At 36.9% G+C, this 16,769-nt stretch overlaps 1 protein-coding gene across 1 annotated transcript in view; it reads right to left on the reverse strand.

Moving 5' to 3' along the window:
* The window catches only part of RPS6KA6 (ribosomal protein S6 kinase A6), a 30,023-nt gene extending 22,891 nt beyond the window's left edge, over positions 1 to 7,132 (reverse strand). Inside the window, exons 1-4 of the mRNA XM_009288011.2 lie at positions 7,077 to 7,132; positions 3,352 to 3,468; positions 1,023 to 1,104; positions 83 to 163 (exon numbers count right to left, since the gene is read on the reverse strand). Of these exons, the coding sequence (XP_009286286.1) occupies positions 83 to 163; positions 1,023 to 1,104; positions 3,352 to 3,468; positions 7,077 to 7,121 (325 nt within the window). The 5' untranslated portion in view covers positions 7,122 to 7,132. The remainder of the gene's footprint in view (positions 1 to 82; positions 164 to 1,022; positions 1,105 to 3,351; positions 3,469 to 7,076) is intronic.
* Positions 7,133 to 16,769: the final 9,637 nt, after the last annotated feature.

Consider the following 16,769-nt stretch of genomic DNA (forward strand, 5'->3'; position numbering starts at 1 on the left):
TGAACACTACAAAACTGAGAAAGAACAAGATCAGCTATGCCTTTAAAGTATTGAAAGAAACTGTAGCAAAAAAAATACCAACCATAGTGCAGTTTGACGATAAATGGATGATTTACTTCTACTAATATATCTCTCTCCATTTTTGTACGAACTCTATCCCGAACTGAGGAAAAAGAAAAAGAAAAAAGACTAGTGTGAAACAAATGTATTTGGTATAATACAAATGGAGCAGAAATTAGCATATGGCAGTTCTTTGCTGTCTAAAGAAGTACTCTTCCTTGTACCCTATTTGTTTTTAATTTTTAAGTTTCCCACAAAACACATGCTTTCAGACAGCAAAACTCTAACGTGTTTCTCACCTGCCCCAGCTTCCTTAATGTCTACAGGTTTTTTTCCCAACACATCCCAATATTTTGTGATAAACCATATTACTTTCAAGAAAGAAGTTCCCATCTACACTTCCAGGCAGCTAACTTCAACCTCTGAATTAACTATCTGTACTGAATATATATTTTCTGTCTGTTAAGATCACTTTTTCCTCTTCAACTAGTAACAGTCCCTATTTACACACAGTGGAGTTGCATCCACTAAAGTTTCTTCTGAAAGCCAAAACAGTAAGCTAGCTTGCTCTGGCACCTACAACAAGAGGGAACAACTTAACATTTTTAACCACAGTAGAGTTCTAACTTAACAAAAGAAGAAAAGAGGAAAGTTTTTTATGAAATTAATTTGTTTTAATATAATGAAAAGACTAAACAATTAAATAATGCAATTTTAAACTTTGAAAGAGTACTTTTTACCACATAATTAAAGTTATCTGGCCAGATTTAAAATAAATCTTAAACATGATCTTACAAGTTATTCTAGAAAAAAGCTACTGTCAGAGAAGAGTTATGAACTCACTGAAAATGATTTAAGATCTAAAAAAATATTTTAGAAAGAAGTATTTACAAGACTCATTTAAGAGATACAGTTGCACTGAAAACCATTTTCTGAAGTGCCATTTCGAAAAACACACATACCTTTCAAAGAAGCTTTTTTCAATACTTTCATTGCATAAAGTTGCCCAGCATCAGGACCAATTATTTTCCGTACAAGGAAGACCTGGTAATATAAACACCACTTAAAATTACTGCTAAAAATATTTTACGTAAACCTGACTAAAAACCATTACTATGTCTTTACTTTTAACTTCATTAATATAGACAAGGAGATAGCATGTCCCTAGTCCCATCCTATTCCTCAAAAAACTCTGAGGAACGAAAAGATGCCAAATGTTCATAGTAAGTCTCTTTGCATAAGCAAGCTTAGTAATCAAATAAGCAACTATCACAAAGCATTTACAAACCTCCTATTAATTTCAGACAGCTTTCAGTGTTCTTTCCTAAGTACACATCTTTAAAGGAAGGGCAAAATTGCATTCCCTTAATCAGACTAGAGGTACATGCACCACCGTGCACTCTGAAGTACTCAGAATGGTCATAAACTATACATTCTTTCCTACAGCAAGCCATTTAAATAAGCACTTATCAAATAAGTACTTACATAAATGTGTTTCTTAATATTACTTTCTTGGAGAATGACAATTCTGCCTGGTCTGCCACCTCCCAAAAGATTTTTGAGGTTTAAGACCCAAGTCTCAAATATGTAACAGGCTATACTAATGAATTCTGTAAGAGTGGCGAGACGAAAGCAGGGAAACCTCACCATTTAAGACCAAAGCACCCTTTCCCTCTGGAATAGCAACTCCAACAGGTTTTTCTGCTCTTTTCTTTCCAGAGGAGTTTTAAAGATAGATGGTATATAACTTGACGCTCAGAAAAGCATATTTTTAGATAAAATAATGCAGTACAAATACATGCACTTCTGCTAATATTCTAACTACCAGGTCTTTCAATTTACAAAATTGTTTGGTATGTGCTCCTGGTTCCAAGTTGTTGTTCTTATAATAGCAATTATTAGTTATGAGGAATGTTTGTACTGTAAAAAAAAAAAATGTACAAGTCACAGGGAATGCAAAGAGCTACCTGAAAGAGCTACCTGAAATTGCCTCTCTGATCTTACCTTATTCAGATTTTCATTAACACTAGATTTATTTATATATATACTTTGTTGGAAATTACTAAATATTTAGAAATTATTAAAAAAAAAATCAAATAAACTTGCCAACTTTTCCATTCTAGAATCAGAAATTCTGAGACATTTGATTTTTAATTTCATTTCTGCAATCTGACACCAAGTGGCACATTACAAAATCACTTGTAGATCACTTGACAAATACAGCAAAATAAAAAACTGAAATACATTTCACAGGTTATTTACTTCGTTACATTAGTTCAAGTTCCAAACTACCACAATCATTCCTCTGTATCTACATCACTACAGATTTCATATATTGAAGAAAGTAAAACATTCACAGCGTGTCAAGTACCATCACTAAAAGACAAATCACCGTCTCCTCCGTAAGTGTCTATCAATGTTTATTACACCGCTGGTGCCTCCCAAGCATCAACCTAAACTACAGAAGATGCAAAGCAACCTATATAGAACGGAGATATTGTTCATTCTGACTCCTCACTAGATGCTGCAATAAAGTCTTGAGGCAGCTGAAAACACTATTATTTTATTTCAAACAGCCATGGCATTAGGCAAACAGAGCTTGACAACACCAGAGCTGCTGCACAAAAACCACCCCTAACTCTATAACCCAACTGGTAATATCCCTTGCTGTTGGTGCCATTGTTGCCATGAAGCTGCAGATGCCAGTCCAGATGAACTACAAACATGCCTCTCTGTTCAGTTAAAGCAAACGGTAACCTTCCATGGCAGACCTCCTAAAATTTGCTACTGACTCACCCTTCTGCCTAGAGACTGAGGCTGTTGCCTCTCTGTCTCTGATATGATTTGGTGTCCTGCTATAAACAGTGCTCCCTTGGCACCAGAGCAAGACTGGGAAAAGATGGAACTTGTCAATAACTTTCCAAACATTCCCAGCCACTCTGCTACAGCACTGTCTGTCTTATCCAAAAATGTACTTCAGCTAACCCTTCCCAGGTTGACTGTCTGGACCGGTCTACGGAGAAAGATCGCTTTTCCTCTAAAAAATGCAAAGTCAGAAAGGCTATCATAGTAAAAACAAAAACAAAAAAAACCCCACATCAACCACCTGAAAAACAGGATGGGTAACTTCCTCCAAAACAGGGCAACGTCCACGAGCATATCTACCTGTATTCATATTTGTTAGGTTTATACCTAACCTTGTAGTATTATAGAAATAAGGGAAGAAAAATACTAATAAGACAAAGCAGGTTCAAAATGGACATCAGATGAAAACAAAGTTTGTTATCTTACCTTTCCAAATGATCCCTGTCCAAGAACCTTAAGTAGTTCAAACTGTGCTGGATCTGCTTTCTCACATCCTTCTTTCACATGATGTGTAATAGGAATTTCTTTCACACTTCCTTCATCCTATTATTTCAAGGCAAACAAAAATACAACAATGAACAGGCCTGAATTAAGGAACTCATTAGAAATGCATGTAAATGCCTGCTCTTTTCTTGTTTGTTTTTTTGTTTGTTTTTTTTTTAAATAAAATATTTGAAATTCTAATAAGGCATAAAAGAAAGCTGTTCAAATGAAGTTTTCCCATCCATTCTTTCTTAAATAAATGCATTAAAAAAATTTCTAAACTGAAGTAAAATTCTCAAAGAATGCTCATTTCCTTTTGTCATAAATATTACAACTACAGCAAAGACGGATTTTCTTACATGAAAGGAATAAACACCTAGATTTTTAAACCAAGTCTAAGATGATCCTCCCGTGCTTCACCTCTGTTTTAGCAGCCTTTAGTTTTCCCAGCGATTACTCTTCTCATCTTTCCCTTTCCTGAAATAGTCTTAATGAAAGCTAAATTGAATTTCATCATTTTAGATAATTATTGCTTTTCACAGCAGCAAATAATACTTATGGTCATCCAGTTGTAGCTAAAGGAACATGCATCGTTTGAAGAGCATAAATAAGATATGAGTCATCTTAAGAACTCTGAATCCTTGCATCCAACAGAAGAAACACAGCTCTGGGGTGCAGAGCTCATGGAAAGACTATCCTGTGTGGAGACCTCCTTCAGAAAGCTGAGGGTAATTCTGAGGTAGGTAAAAGATTCAGTGTTCTGTTGACTTTTTCCTGTTACTCTCACCTTCAGCGAAGCCGGGCACAGCAGCCACGATTGTGAAAAGACAAACATTCATGATGAAAACAAATCAGATGATGTATTGCAGCTTTTATGGTGTAAGAGAAGTTTCTGTGAGCCAAAGCAAGTGAGGCATCAAAATAAGCACCCTTGAAACTACAAACTACGTGCTAAGGCCTACAAGAGCAACGTGAGCTTGCACGTACAAAAGGAGCGGCACCACTCAAGCCCTACCAAGAATACCAATTAATTTCTTGCACACTGCAAATACAACCCAATCACAACAGAAAATCCCACCCCATCTGCAGTACTTTGATGTCTTTAGGGTATCCAAATGATTATTAACTGTCCTCCTATCTTCTCTTTAGATATTAATCTTGAAAGCTTCTCTACTTTAGTAGAGACCAGAAAAACACCCTACCAACCTACAGTGCATTGCTCTCCCTCAATGACAAGTATGCAACACCACCAGAAAAAGGCCTGACCACTTGATGAAACAATTGGTTTTAGGAAAGAACATCACTCTAGAGTCAGGTTGACTACAGAAAGTCTTGCTGCCCAAGACCATGCATTAAAACTTATAATCAATGTTATCAGACTTGATACAGAAGTATTTAGATAAAATTATCTAGGTGGGATTACACAGAAATTCAGAGTAGAAATGTGATCATCTAAATGTATATGTACTTACTGCAATAATTAAAAAAAAAAAAGGGGGGGGGCAATAATCACACTGCATTAACTGTCTATGCCTTAATTGCTTTGTTTGTCCAGAGTGGGGAAAGAAAGAGTTCAAACTAACCTCTTAGTATATTCACAAACTGTAGTCCAGCTGTTACTGCACATGAGTCCTTTCCCCTCTCCTACATCTCTCATTTCATACTCTTTCTGCAAAAGGCCTGTTTGTTCTGCCTGCTTCCCATGCAAAGGTAGGTATTAACACAAGACACTGCTGGATAACAAAGTTAATTCTTCAATTCACACTCTAAGCTACTTTATTTCCCTCTTTGTGAACAAAAACACAGCTGACATACACTGACAATACAGTGTATACATCCCAACTTCATTTCATCCATCCATCTTGTTGACTATGCATATACGTATTCATAGGAAAGATGCACATCTTTTCATTTTTATTTCTTTTTTTTTTAAACACATGCCTGGAATTTAAGGCAGGTAGGAACACTAGCATTTCAAGTCATTGATGACAGATGAAAGCAGTGATTCCTCTAGTTATACACCAAGTGTACAACAGACTTAATAGCTGGTTCTTTCTATGAAATATGTAAATACTCTATTTAGAAGCCTTTTTACTTGAACGTCCTTATTTGTATTCCTTAACACTGTGAACCTTTGCATGAGAAAAGATCTTTAACAGTTCATCTGCACTTCTGTTTATCACCCACCTTGAGTCATTAGCCTGTGACATCACATGTGGTTGCTGCGGAGACTGACAGTATTTCTAAATGTGAACTGAGGAGAAAAATGTTTTCCATGCAAATAAAGAATAACTTGAGATGTATGAAATTAATTATTTTTTTTATGGAGTGTTTTACCTTCACAAAAGATGTCTATATAATTTCACCTACTTAACTATCATTAAAGTACTAAAAATTGGCATGACTGAAGTATAAAAAGACCTCTGCACCATCAACAAGAAATGACCAGGTAAAGAGCTGAACAGATATATAAGCCAGTTTCATTTTCATTTCTAGTTTGGCCTCCATGAACTGCAAATTTGGCAGGTTTTTTTGTGCTCTGCTGCTTGAGCCGCAAATCTATTTCAGGGCTCAGGTACCAGCTTCCACCAAAGTCGCCTTGCAAAAGAGGTAACTATTCCCAGCAGGTTTGACAGAAGACAAAGCACTGAAAGAAACGCCGCAATCAGTTATGGCTTTGTGCCATCTTACTTTGTTACAGCTTGACTGGTATGTAGCTCCAAGCACCTAACAAGCAAGCTCAGCAACATCCTTCTGGTTCAAGTACAGTGAAGGATTAAGACAACCCATTGCTCATCTTTCTTTGCTATGTGTAAGATGACTATGACACTGATAGTTTATTTACTTACTCCACACCAGGAAATAACCAAGCACCACATGCTTCTACCCCAAGAGTTTATTCTCCAAATCACTTACTTGAAAAGGTATTATTGCAATACAAAGCAGTGGTTACAACTGGCACTAAGATCTACTTGATACCTTCTTCCGTGATCCTGTTCAAGAATATATGGATATGTGTGTCGAAAAACGATGGCCAATTTTTCCATGCAAAGTCAGGCATTTCACCACATAGAGAATTAGCCTGAAGTTTAGTCCAAGATTTAGCCAACATACAGAACACTGATCTTCAGCATCTCCTACATATGCACATCACCAAGGCACTGGACAAAAATCATGCTCAACAAGGTTTATCTGAGATATTTCTACATAAAAGTCAAATTAACATACTGGTGTAAAAATAAATTCTGTTCTAAAATAGCAGGAATTAAGTACCTTCTAGATGAATGTACAGCGACTACATTAAAAAATACAAAAGGAAGAACAGATGACAGTGTAATAAGAGCAACATTAAGCACATGGTGTATAAAAGGTTCAAGGTTGGACTGAGCATTTTCTGAGGTTGAGGGATCTGTAAATGCTCTATCTCCAGCACACAGAATCTGTTTTCCATAAAGCACTGCCTCATGCGGCAAACTTTCCCAAACAAGGCGCTTACGGCCCACACCCAGGTATAATTTTCAAAATAATCTTCAAGACTTAGGATCTCTTCAGATCCAGTCAAATAAAATGATAGGTTCAAAAGTTACTAAAGAGCAGAGAATGCATAAATTTGTCTTCAAAAGGAAGTCATGCTAATGAGTGTCTAAACATCTATCAAATATACTTACGTGGTAGGAATATGGTTCACCTTCTTCCATAGGCTCATCTGCCATTTTAAGGCCATTTAGCTGGAGAGGGGAAGGAAAGAGAATGCAGAAGAGAAAGAAAAAAACAAAAACAACATTAAGACCTAACAATTTCAAATAAGCAGAATTTATAATTTGACCAATCTACATTTCAGAGCACACAAATGAAAAACTGGTGTTCTTGTTGCTCTAATTTACAACTGTAGTTTCAAACAAATACTACTGCTTAGTAGTTTTATTTAGCATCTCCCTCATGTAGCTTATCCCTTTGTAAATGCCATTCCATAGTTATTTAATTGGAATTAATTTAAAATTCCTTCTTTAAAAGCTACAGATGCCATCCATACAAGATGACACTAATATAAAATTCTTCTGTTGTGCACAAAATTTATGTTGCGGATACTTTTCAGAAACCTAAAATCCTAAAATCTGCTGCTGAAAATTAATTTGCAGTTTAAGGAGAAAAGATTCAAAAGTGATTTCAAGTCTTTTTGGGGCAAAAGGGAGAAGTGCAAGATGAGGTAGAACAGAGAATACATACCATAGAATTCTTATGCATAAAAATAATTACCTATTTCCTTAAAAAGTTAGACTCCTCTAAAAATTTGCTTGCATCAGAAGTTATTTAGATATCTAGCAATTAGAATACTCAAATTTTAATGAATTTAGAAACTGATCTGTATATTAAAATATTTGTGGATCAATTTCAAAAATAACACCTTTAAGAGGCAAAAAAGTATGATGTGTCTAGACAGAAGCAAATAAATGACATGCTCTTAAGTGAGCACCACACTTGCTAGCATTTGCCTACCCCTTCACACACTTCAAACAAAGATATCAAACCCACAGTCACAGTAAAAAAAAAGTTTAATTTATAGATGAAGTTTAGTTTAAGCTCTCCTTAAGTAAGAAACAATTCAATGCTTTTGAACAACTGAAACAAAAAAAAAACCCCACAGAAATATAAAGGACATGCTCTAATGAGCACCACACTTGCTAGCATTTGCCTACCCCTTCACACACTTCAAACAAAGATATCAAACCCACAGTCACAGTAAAAAAAAAGTTTAATTTATAGATGAAGTTTAGTTTAAGCTCTCCTTAAGTAAGAAACAATTCAATGCTTTTGAACAACTGAAACAAAAAAAAAACCCCACAGAAATATAAAGGACATGCTCTGTTTCAACATGCAAAGCATTAATTAAAAACTGGAAATACCTGACAAAATGGGTGAAGCCAATAATTGCTAATTTATTTATATGTTAATTGTTCTGCATCACTACCTTCATGTGGCACAAATGTCACACAACAAAATACTAACTAGAAATAACACAAGGAAACTCAAACAATTTTTTTCCTGAAAACCGAAGTTGAAGCAATTAAGTTCCTGAACCAAGTAATGACATTTTTTTCTTGTACTTCTGAATTTATCTAAAACACATGCCTAAGATACCACAATATGGTATGATTATCAGCATGTGAACCGGTAAAACTACTAGGACTACAAAGAATCTTGAAATGCCATATAGACCATGCCCCTGTTTAAGAACAAAACAAAAAACTCGACAAACAGGTAGGGCTGCAGGGACAGGTTTATACCACCACAATTGCGTCGCCTAAGCAAACTCAACCACTTCCACTGCTTCTTCTAGGACTCTTGATTTCAAGTAGAGCTTTTAAGAGCTAAGTTCTAAATTAATGATTTTGATAACATTAAATCTCTAATTTCTGTATCAAGATACTGGCACTTATTTTTGGATTATATCCTCACGGAAAAAAAAAAAATCTCAAGGAAAGTAGCATCAGGCTTTGGTTACTTTCACTCTTCTCTAAGTTTCCATTTATTTTAACCACAGTTTACACACATACTCTTCACATTAACTACAAACCATCAGTTTAACCCAGTGCTGGCATATTCAACACATGTTCATCATTCATATATATCATGCATTGCCACCCTAATTTCTCAAGGCCAAAAATCACTGACCTATTACCCTAGATTCAGAAACCTCACATATGCTACAGAAACCAATGCTACTAACTAACTTGCTACATAATTTATTTCTTTTTTGCATAACTATTTTTTCCAAATTAGACACTGAGAGGGATGGGACACCCACTATACTTGTTATTGTATGACTTAATTGGATAAATCAAGAAACAATGCCAAAGTTCAGACCAGATATGAACTCCAACCTCATTTCAGATGATTCACTGCCATGTGATTTCTTTTCACAATATCACTAGATTACATTCAAGCGTGAATTAACGTGAGGCCCACTGAAGTTGTCCAAAAAACTTATTTGGACCTAGCAAGAAAATGGGTTTCCACTCCAGGTGCTCAGAAATGATACAATTCCTCACTCATGGACTTTAATTTGAAGTTAATTTAGTGTGCATTTCAACTTTTCTTTCTTTAAATATGGTCAATGTTTTCCAAGACTTTTTTACTTAAATTTAAGCTCTGGAACCAATACCACTAGCCAGAAGAGCTGCAGATACACTGAAAACAGTCGCTTAACTCCAGGCAACCAGATACAGAAAGCTGTCACTGCTGGAATGGAGTTTTGAACCAAAAATCAGCATGTTATTTGATCTACACAGTTCCCGAGCACGCCATGTAGGCATACTTTCAAGCTTTCTGGCAAATCAAATCTAGTAAGTTATTGGATTTTTATGGCAGGTAATCAAATGTCATCTTAATTAACAATTTCCTATCATACACTTTTCCCCTTTATTGTTGCTCATGTTTTTGGTTTTTTTTTTCCTGTCCAGTCTCTCTATAGACTACACAGACTGGGATGCCTGCCAATTTTTAGTTCAAAGAATTTTATGGTCAAGTGCACGAATCCACTTTTATTGCCTGATATTCACGACTACACTTTTCCATTATTTGTTTGTGAATGCTGGTCACTATCCATTAAAAAAAACAAAACAAAAAACCCCACCAACAAACTTGTTGGCTTGCAACCTGAAGTCTAGTAGTTTTAAAGAACTAGTAGTTTGCTAGTTATTCAGTTTTAAAAAAATATCAATGACAAATGAAATCATTACTGTTCTGTAGTTACTTATATTGGCCAAATTTCAGTAACTAGAAGTTTCTCCACTGTCTCTCGTATTAGGCAAAAAAGAAAAACTACAATTAATACTTAATTCCCACCTTTACGGAAACCAAATACAAAATTCTCCTTCCACAGCCAACTGGGACCCCTTTTAGTGATTTAATCATTAATATTTATGCACAAACATATATAGAACAGAACTATTTTATCCTCTAAGTCATTACTTACTAAATATCTATGAATGCACAAATTTAATTTATTATTGAGAATTAGAAAGCACATATCTCTAAGAGAACAGGTGAAAGGAAGCAAGTACCATTATTCTGAAGGAGATTCTTTCATCCTTGAAGCATTTTGCTGTTCAGTACTGCTAAACTCCTACAATTAACTGAACGTTTTAAATATTAACTGTCTTTAAGACACAAACTAAACTCAGACATTTAGGCAAACAGTGTCAATACTTTCCAACTAAAAAAAAATCTTAAGTTAGAGAAAGTATTCCGCATTGTTGATCAGTATAAAAATAACCAAAACCACTACATAAAAAGAGATGAAAACAAAGTTAGGGTCAGACAACCTGGCAGCTAAGAAACTTACTTTTCCAGAGGTGCAGGCTAGAGACCCAATCCTCCGATGCCAAACTGCCTCTGAGGGAACACAGCGCAATCTGCCTTCTGATTTAAATAGCTGCAATGGATCCCATGACCAGCTAGGACTATACCCTATTACCTCAGGAGAATATCCAAAGGGCTTTCGTGGGCTGGTAAAAAGCTTAACTACTATTGCACATGTTTTTCCTCTGATAATTACAGCAGAACAGAAGAATCCCAGTATTATCAAAGACTAGAACCATCTTCCCCCCCCACATTAAGGATGTTTTAACAGTTTACATGGTAAATACGTTATGGTTTGGTGGGTCTATAGGTTTTGGCCAAAAGAAGCTAGACAAATGGTCAGCAAGAATGCCTAACTACACGGGAAAACAGCAGAAGAGGTAAAGCTGGTTCATTCTGCCCTGTTTTTACACGTCTTCATTTAAGCATTCAAACAATTAAAAATTTTATAGAAAAAAACAGAACTGGGAATTTTATAGTCATAATATTATTAGAAGTAGAAAGCATTATTCATCACCACCCATGTATAATCTAGCCTGGCTTCAAATGGGTCAAATTCTACATAAGGATCAACAAAAGCTTCCGCATCCTCCACGGTTCCTCCTTCACTGCGCTCAGTTTGCAAAGTTACTGCAGCTACAGTCACCAGACCCACACCTCTCAGTTCTTCCAAATGAACACAAGACAAACCAGTTTGCTTCCCCACATACAAAAGTATTACTTCAAATACTTATTTCAAAATATTAGAGTGGACGCTTACATTAGAAATCCCAATTATTTTGAAAAGACTTTGAAAAAAATCCTGTTAAGACAACCACATTTGTTCCTTATTTATTTTGAATTACATCTGCAGAGAGTTTGCATCATTAATTTAATTAGCAACACACTGGCCTACTGAATCTTATTTCCTGAGAAAGGTTTGAGAAATTTGGGGGTTCTGTGCACAGCCAAACAGGTGAGGGCTTTTATTATTTAAAAAAAAAAAACCTCTAGAAGTCACTGTGAACAAAACTGAAGCTTAAAGGCACTTGTTCTTCCTATAAAACTTCCACAGCTTTTCTCCATGCGACTTTCTTTTTTCCAGACAGTAGATATTGTTATTGCGTGCAGGTGCCCAAGCTGCATTCAGTGCTCTTTACTGCCTGGGCTGCTTTTGGGAAGGAACAATTTCCCCCAGTACAGCAGCCGACCCCATGAAGTGGAAGATGAAGCAGTGTTATTAGGGTTACCCGACACGGAGTTACACCAACTAAAGCCAAGTCCCACCCTACCACGCTGTGACCAGAGGAAGGATGTCCCGCTGATGGCAGTGCCCACATGAGACTCCACAGGTCTACGCTGAATTTTCTTCTCATCTGCTCACTGCACAAACCCTGTACTAGTCTCAGTCCCTCGGCTCCTCTCACAAAAGGAAGAGGCCAGGTAACTCACACTCCCTTTAAACATACCAAGTAAGAGGAAGATAAAGCCATCTACCTTAAAAAAAAAATACTCAAACCCATAATCAATTACTAGGGAAAGTCATAAAGTTCTTTACCTGTGGCAAATAAATCATACATTCAGAGAGGATAACAAACCTTCAGCAACATATAACTACTAATTTTAAGAGAACATTTTGATCCTTTCCATTTTCAGAGATCACTTTAAACATCCAAGTAAGAGGAAGATAAAGCCATCTACCTTAAAAAAAAAATACTCAAAATCAATTACTAGGGAAAGTCATAAAGTTCTTTACCTGTGCCTGTGAAATCATACATTCAGAGAGGATAACAAACCTTCAGCAACATATAACTACTAATTTTAAGAGAACATTTTGATCCTTTCCATTTTCAGAGATCAGGGGAGAATTATGTGTGTCTCAGACTAGTTACAGCTATGACAAGACACAAACCTAACCATAAGCACAGGGATCACTGAACTAGTAAAGGACTTGAGATCTTTTCACTACCGCCTGTCAATCATACTATTCTCCTGTTTTAGAGTTATTGTGAAGTCTCTCCAAAGCTATTCTGTGGGAACCGAGGTGAGCTACCTCAAACAGACCCCCTGCTCCTTTTAGAGACTCAGAATACCATAGCAGATTTCCAAAATGATCTTCAAAAGTGGTATACCAAAACAGAATTATTATTATTATTATTATACTGCAGCACTTTTCAATGCATAAAGATACTCATTGTTTTCCATTTAAGAGTATTAATGTACTTTTTTTTTTAAGGCAGCTTGTTCTCGTAAGTCTTTATAAAAACTGTACAGTGTTGCAATGGCTGAGGGCTGCAATGGCTGAGGGCACTTAGTTCAAGTTACATGCAATACTATTCTTTTTCTTAGCATAACACCACCTAATTGTGGAGGTTTTCAGAGATGCACAAAACTAGGTAGCTGAGTCATCCACGACACTGCCAGTAATTACTCACAAAGGAGTTATGCAACTCCTAACACTGAGAGCTGTACAGTGTTGCAATGGCTGAGGGCTGCAATGGCTGAGGGCACTTAGTTCAAGTTACATGCAATACTATTCTTTTTCTTAGCATAACACCACCTAATTGTGGAGGTTTTCAGAGATGCACAAAACTAGGTAGCTGAGTCATCCACGACACTGCCAGTAATTACTCACAAAGGAGTTATGCAACTCCTAACACTGACAAAATTCAGTGGCCTTTGACAGACCAGGCTCAGAACACGCTTACGAGGATGGACTAAAAACACTGGCCAAAATCAAAGATGCATTTATTTAAATTGGCCTGGGCAACAGATTATGGACAACAGCAGCAAAGCTCAACTCATGAGCAACTTTCAATGCAGCCCAGTTTTCTAGCAGAATACGTTTCAGTCACTTTGTTATTCCAGCCTTGTCTTCCTTGTCACTGTCAGCCAATTAAGCAACTGGTTTCTGAAGTATTTATTTCAAAAATAAATATTTGACTATGAGGTCACATATGCAATTCACAATATTCATGTATTGCAAACAGCATGCAGTTAAGTCACTTACACTTCTCCTTTTAAATGCAAGACTACTTCTATTAAATGAGCAGAAAATTCCAAAATTACTACATTCTGCCCAATTCCAATTATTTTTGCATTTCATTCAGCTTGGTCAATAAAATGCTAACATTTACTTTCCTGTTTCTTTGTAGACTGCAATCATATTTTAATAATCTACAACAGTTGATTATAATCAACACCCTCATACCTATTTTTATTACCATGAAAATAGCTATTAATCATATATTTAGGAGGAAAGAAGTTCACTCAATATTTGAAGCTTAAACTGCATGACACCAGCCCTGCCTACCCAGGCTTAAGGAATTCCCAGTCACAAAACTGCTTCACAAGTGACACTGTCATAGGAATATAAGAACAGACAGGAACAGCACAGTGTACAGTCCAAAATGTAATCCTCAGCTTCAAAGACCACCAGCGTGAAAAAGGACAAAATAATTCAATCCTAAATTTCTTCCAAAAGTTCATGTTGTTTATATGCCTTGAAGCATGAAAATTTGTTTCCTACCTTCAAGATCACGTTCTTCCCTTGCCAACTGTTTTTACTTCATCAACGCAAGCGCTACTTCACTGGAAATGCACTTATTTCTAATAACATAATCCTAAATTTAGTCAACAAGCAGATTCCCCAGAGAAAACTGTTTCTCAGATTTTTCCTCCTATGCCACAACTGACGGACAAGAGCACTAGTAAACGCAAGTAAGTCTGTCTTCAAGATATAGGACTATTTCACAGTAACTCTGTTGACTGTGGTTCCAGTGAGGCCAAGGTCACTGAGGTCTATCAGACTGCCAACACAAGGTTGTAGTTAAGTACTGTAGGCTATAATTATGTCTACAAAATTTAAGTGAAGAATGCAAACCAAACCAAAATTCATTTTAACATAAAATAAACCTTTGTTAAATCCCCAAACAACATTAATGTAGAATTCCAACAAGTGAAAAGTACTACACATCCCAGAGATGCACTTAATATAAAGTGTTATGACAATAACAAGTATTTGTTAGTGTAATTCGGGAACTTCATACACAACTTGAAGAAACTGGTTTTGGTATAAATGGAGTCTCAAACGCTGCTAGCCAAATGTAACACAGACGTAACAAACACGAGGTCTCATTTTAATCAGAGCACAACTGAAATAGTTTCACACAGACCCTATTAAGTAAGTAGTTCATGTACGGGCTTGAGGAAAATACAATTTAGAGAACAACTGTTGCAAACAGTTGCCTTCAGATGTTACGAACCCAGAGGAGTTTCAGATGGACATCCATCACCCTCTGCTCGGTCGGCTAGATGAGCATGACTTCAGAACCAGGCTCCTACAGCAGTGCATTGCCAAGCTCACATCTCTTATTAGCCCAAGCCCAGCCAAGTGTTCGAAGAAGTCTTAAACGTCACCACCATCAACAGAACCACCTGTCTGAGCTTTGCTGCGCCGCAGCTACGGCAGGTTCTCCAGCCTCTTGCTAACTACCAATACAATGTTTATGGCAAAGTCTGTACACAAAAGCAGCACTGAACACAATACTCCAAGAGTAGCATCAGCCTGGGTGCAGGGGTATTTGCCCAGCCAAAAAAATACCGAGAGGTGCACAATAACCACAAATGTTTACATTTCAACTGCAATACTCAAAAACTGCAAAAGCTGTATCGTGATATTCTTAAAGAACAGATCAATGGGGCCAAGAAAGTTCTCAGACCTTCAATAAGCTTCATATCTTAACTACAACAAACTATTTTTACAAACCATAAGATTAACAAGTAAGCCTTAATACTTCTGCTGACTTTTTAATCCTTACCTGTAGCTTCACTAACTTAATTAGGATCTCTCTAATATTAAGGTACAGGGACTGTGTCAAGTATTATTAGATCATTAGAATATTTTAAAGTGTTAAAGTCTAGCAGCCATGGTGCAGAAATGCATGTCCAGTAATTATAGTACTTGGAAGTGGCACTCTGTAGACACAGCTACAGAAAATAAAAAACCCTAAGAAGTTTAAAACCTCATGGCTTTATTCCCACTGTGAATTACTTTTTTTTTTTCCTTTACACGTATAATTTTTTCATCAGAGAATAAAATTCACCAAGATCCTTTAAAGGATATCCTTTCACTCTTCCCCAAACTTTAACCTACACCTGTTTTGCACACTTTGTACTTAGAGACGAATTTGCTACAGACCTTTTTACTCACGATAAGAAAAGCCTACTGCATCACGGAAAGCAAGTCTGACCAGTTTCAAGAAGCTTTATTTAGATAACATCTTTTGTGCATCTAATACACCTCGGTGCAATCTTTTATTTGTCATACTTGACAATACTTGATATGTAATCCTACGCTTCTGATTCAAAAGTGCAAAAGTTTTAATACTCAAGTGTCACATTCTGCTGAGGTACATGCATTGTTACAGTGCAGCCAGTTTCACCATTTTTCTTTTAAATAGCGTTTGGTACTTGCTTATGGGTGCGCCTAGAGTGCTAAGCAATTCCTTGAAGACACTCTCAAAGCCGTTCCTTGTTCCTTACAACGTTTAAGCATCCAAACCTCAGTCACACACTCCCAGTTCTGTTAGTTGTGTGTATGATAATTATTGTATATTTACTCAGTGAAAAAGCAAAGGCACCTCTCCTAGCAACAACCTACCTGGGTGTGCATCCAGGTTAGTACAATCAGATTTTCAGAAGTTAAAGCAACTTTCCACAGGAGCTACCATCGTGAAACCGAGAGAGTTGACAAAAAACCTCCAGAGCGGTATGTTAACTGGGAACCGGTAACGGTGACTTTAACAACGTTAAGAAGGCGACACAAAGCACACCGGCCTTTACCGCACTCTCACAGGCGTTATTCTTACAAGCTCAGCTGGCTCTCCTCTAGCTCCGCACGTGTTACTGCTGCCTCGCAGCCTGCGCCCGGGAGGGGAGCGCGGTTTGCCGTCGCTTTCCGAGCCCTGGAGCCGCCGCCGGGCGCAGCGCGGGCTGTGAGGGAGTGGCGTCGGCCGCGG

This window comes from Aptenodytes forsteri, unplaced genomic scaffold (assembly GCF_000699145.1).
Source record: "Aptenodytes forsteri isolate BGI_AS27 unplaced genomic scaffold, ASM69914v1 Scaffold72, whole genome shotgun sequence".
Taxonomy (NCBI): domain Eukaryota; kingdom Metazoa; phylum Chordata; class Aves; order Sphenisciformes; family Spheniscidae; genus Aptenodytes; species Aptenodytes forsteri.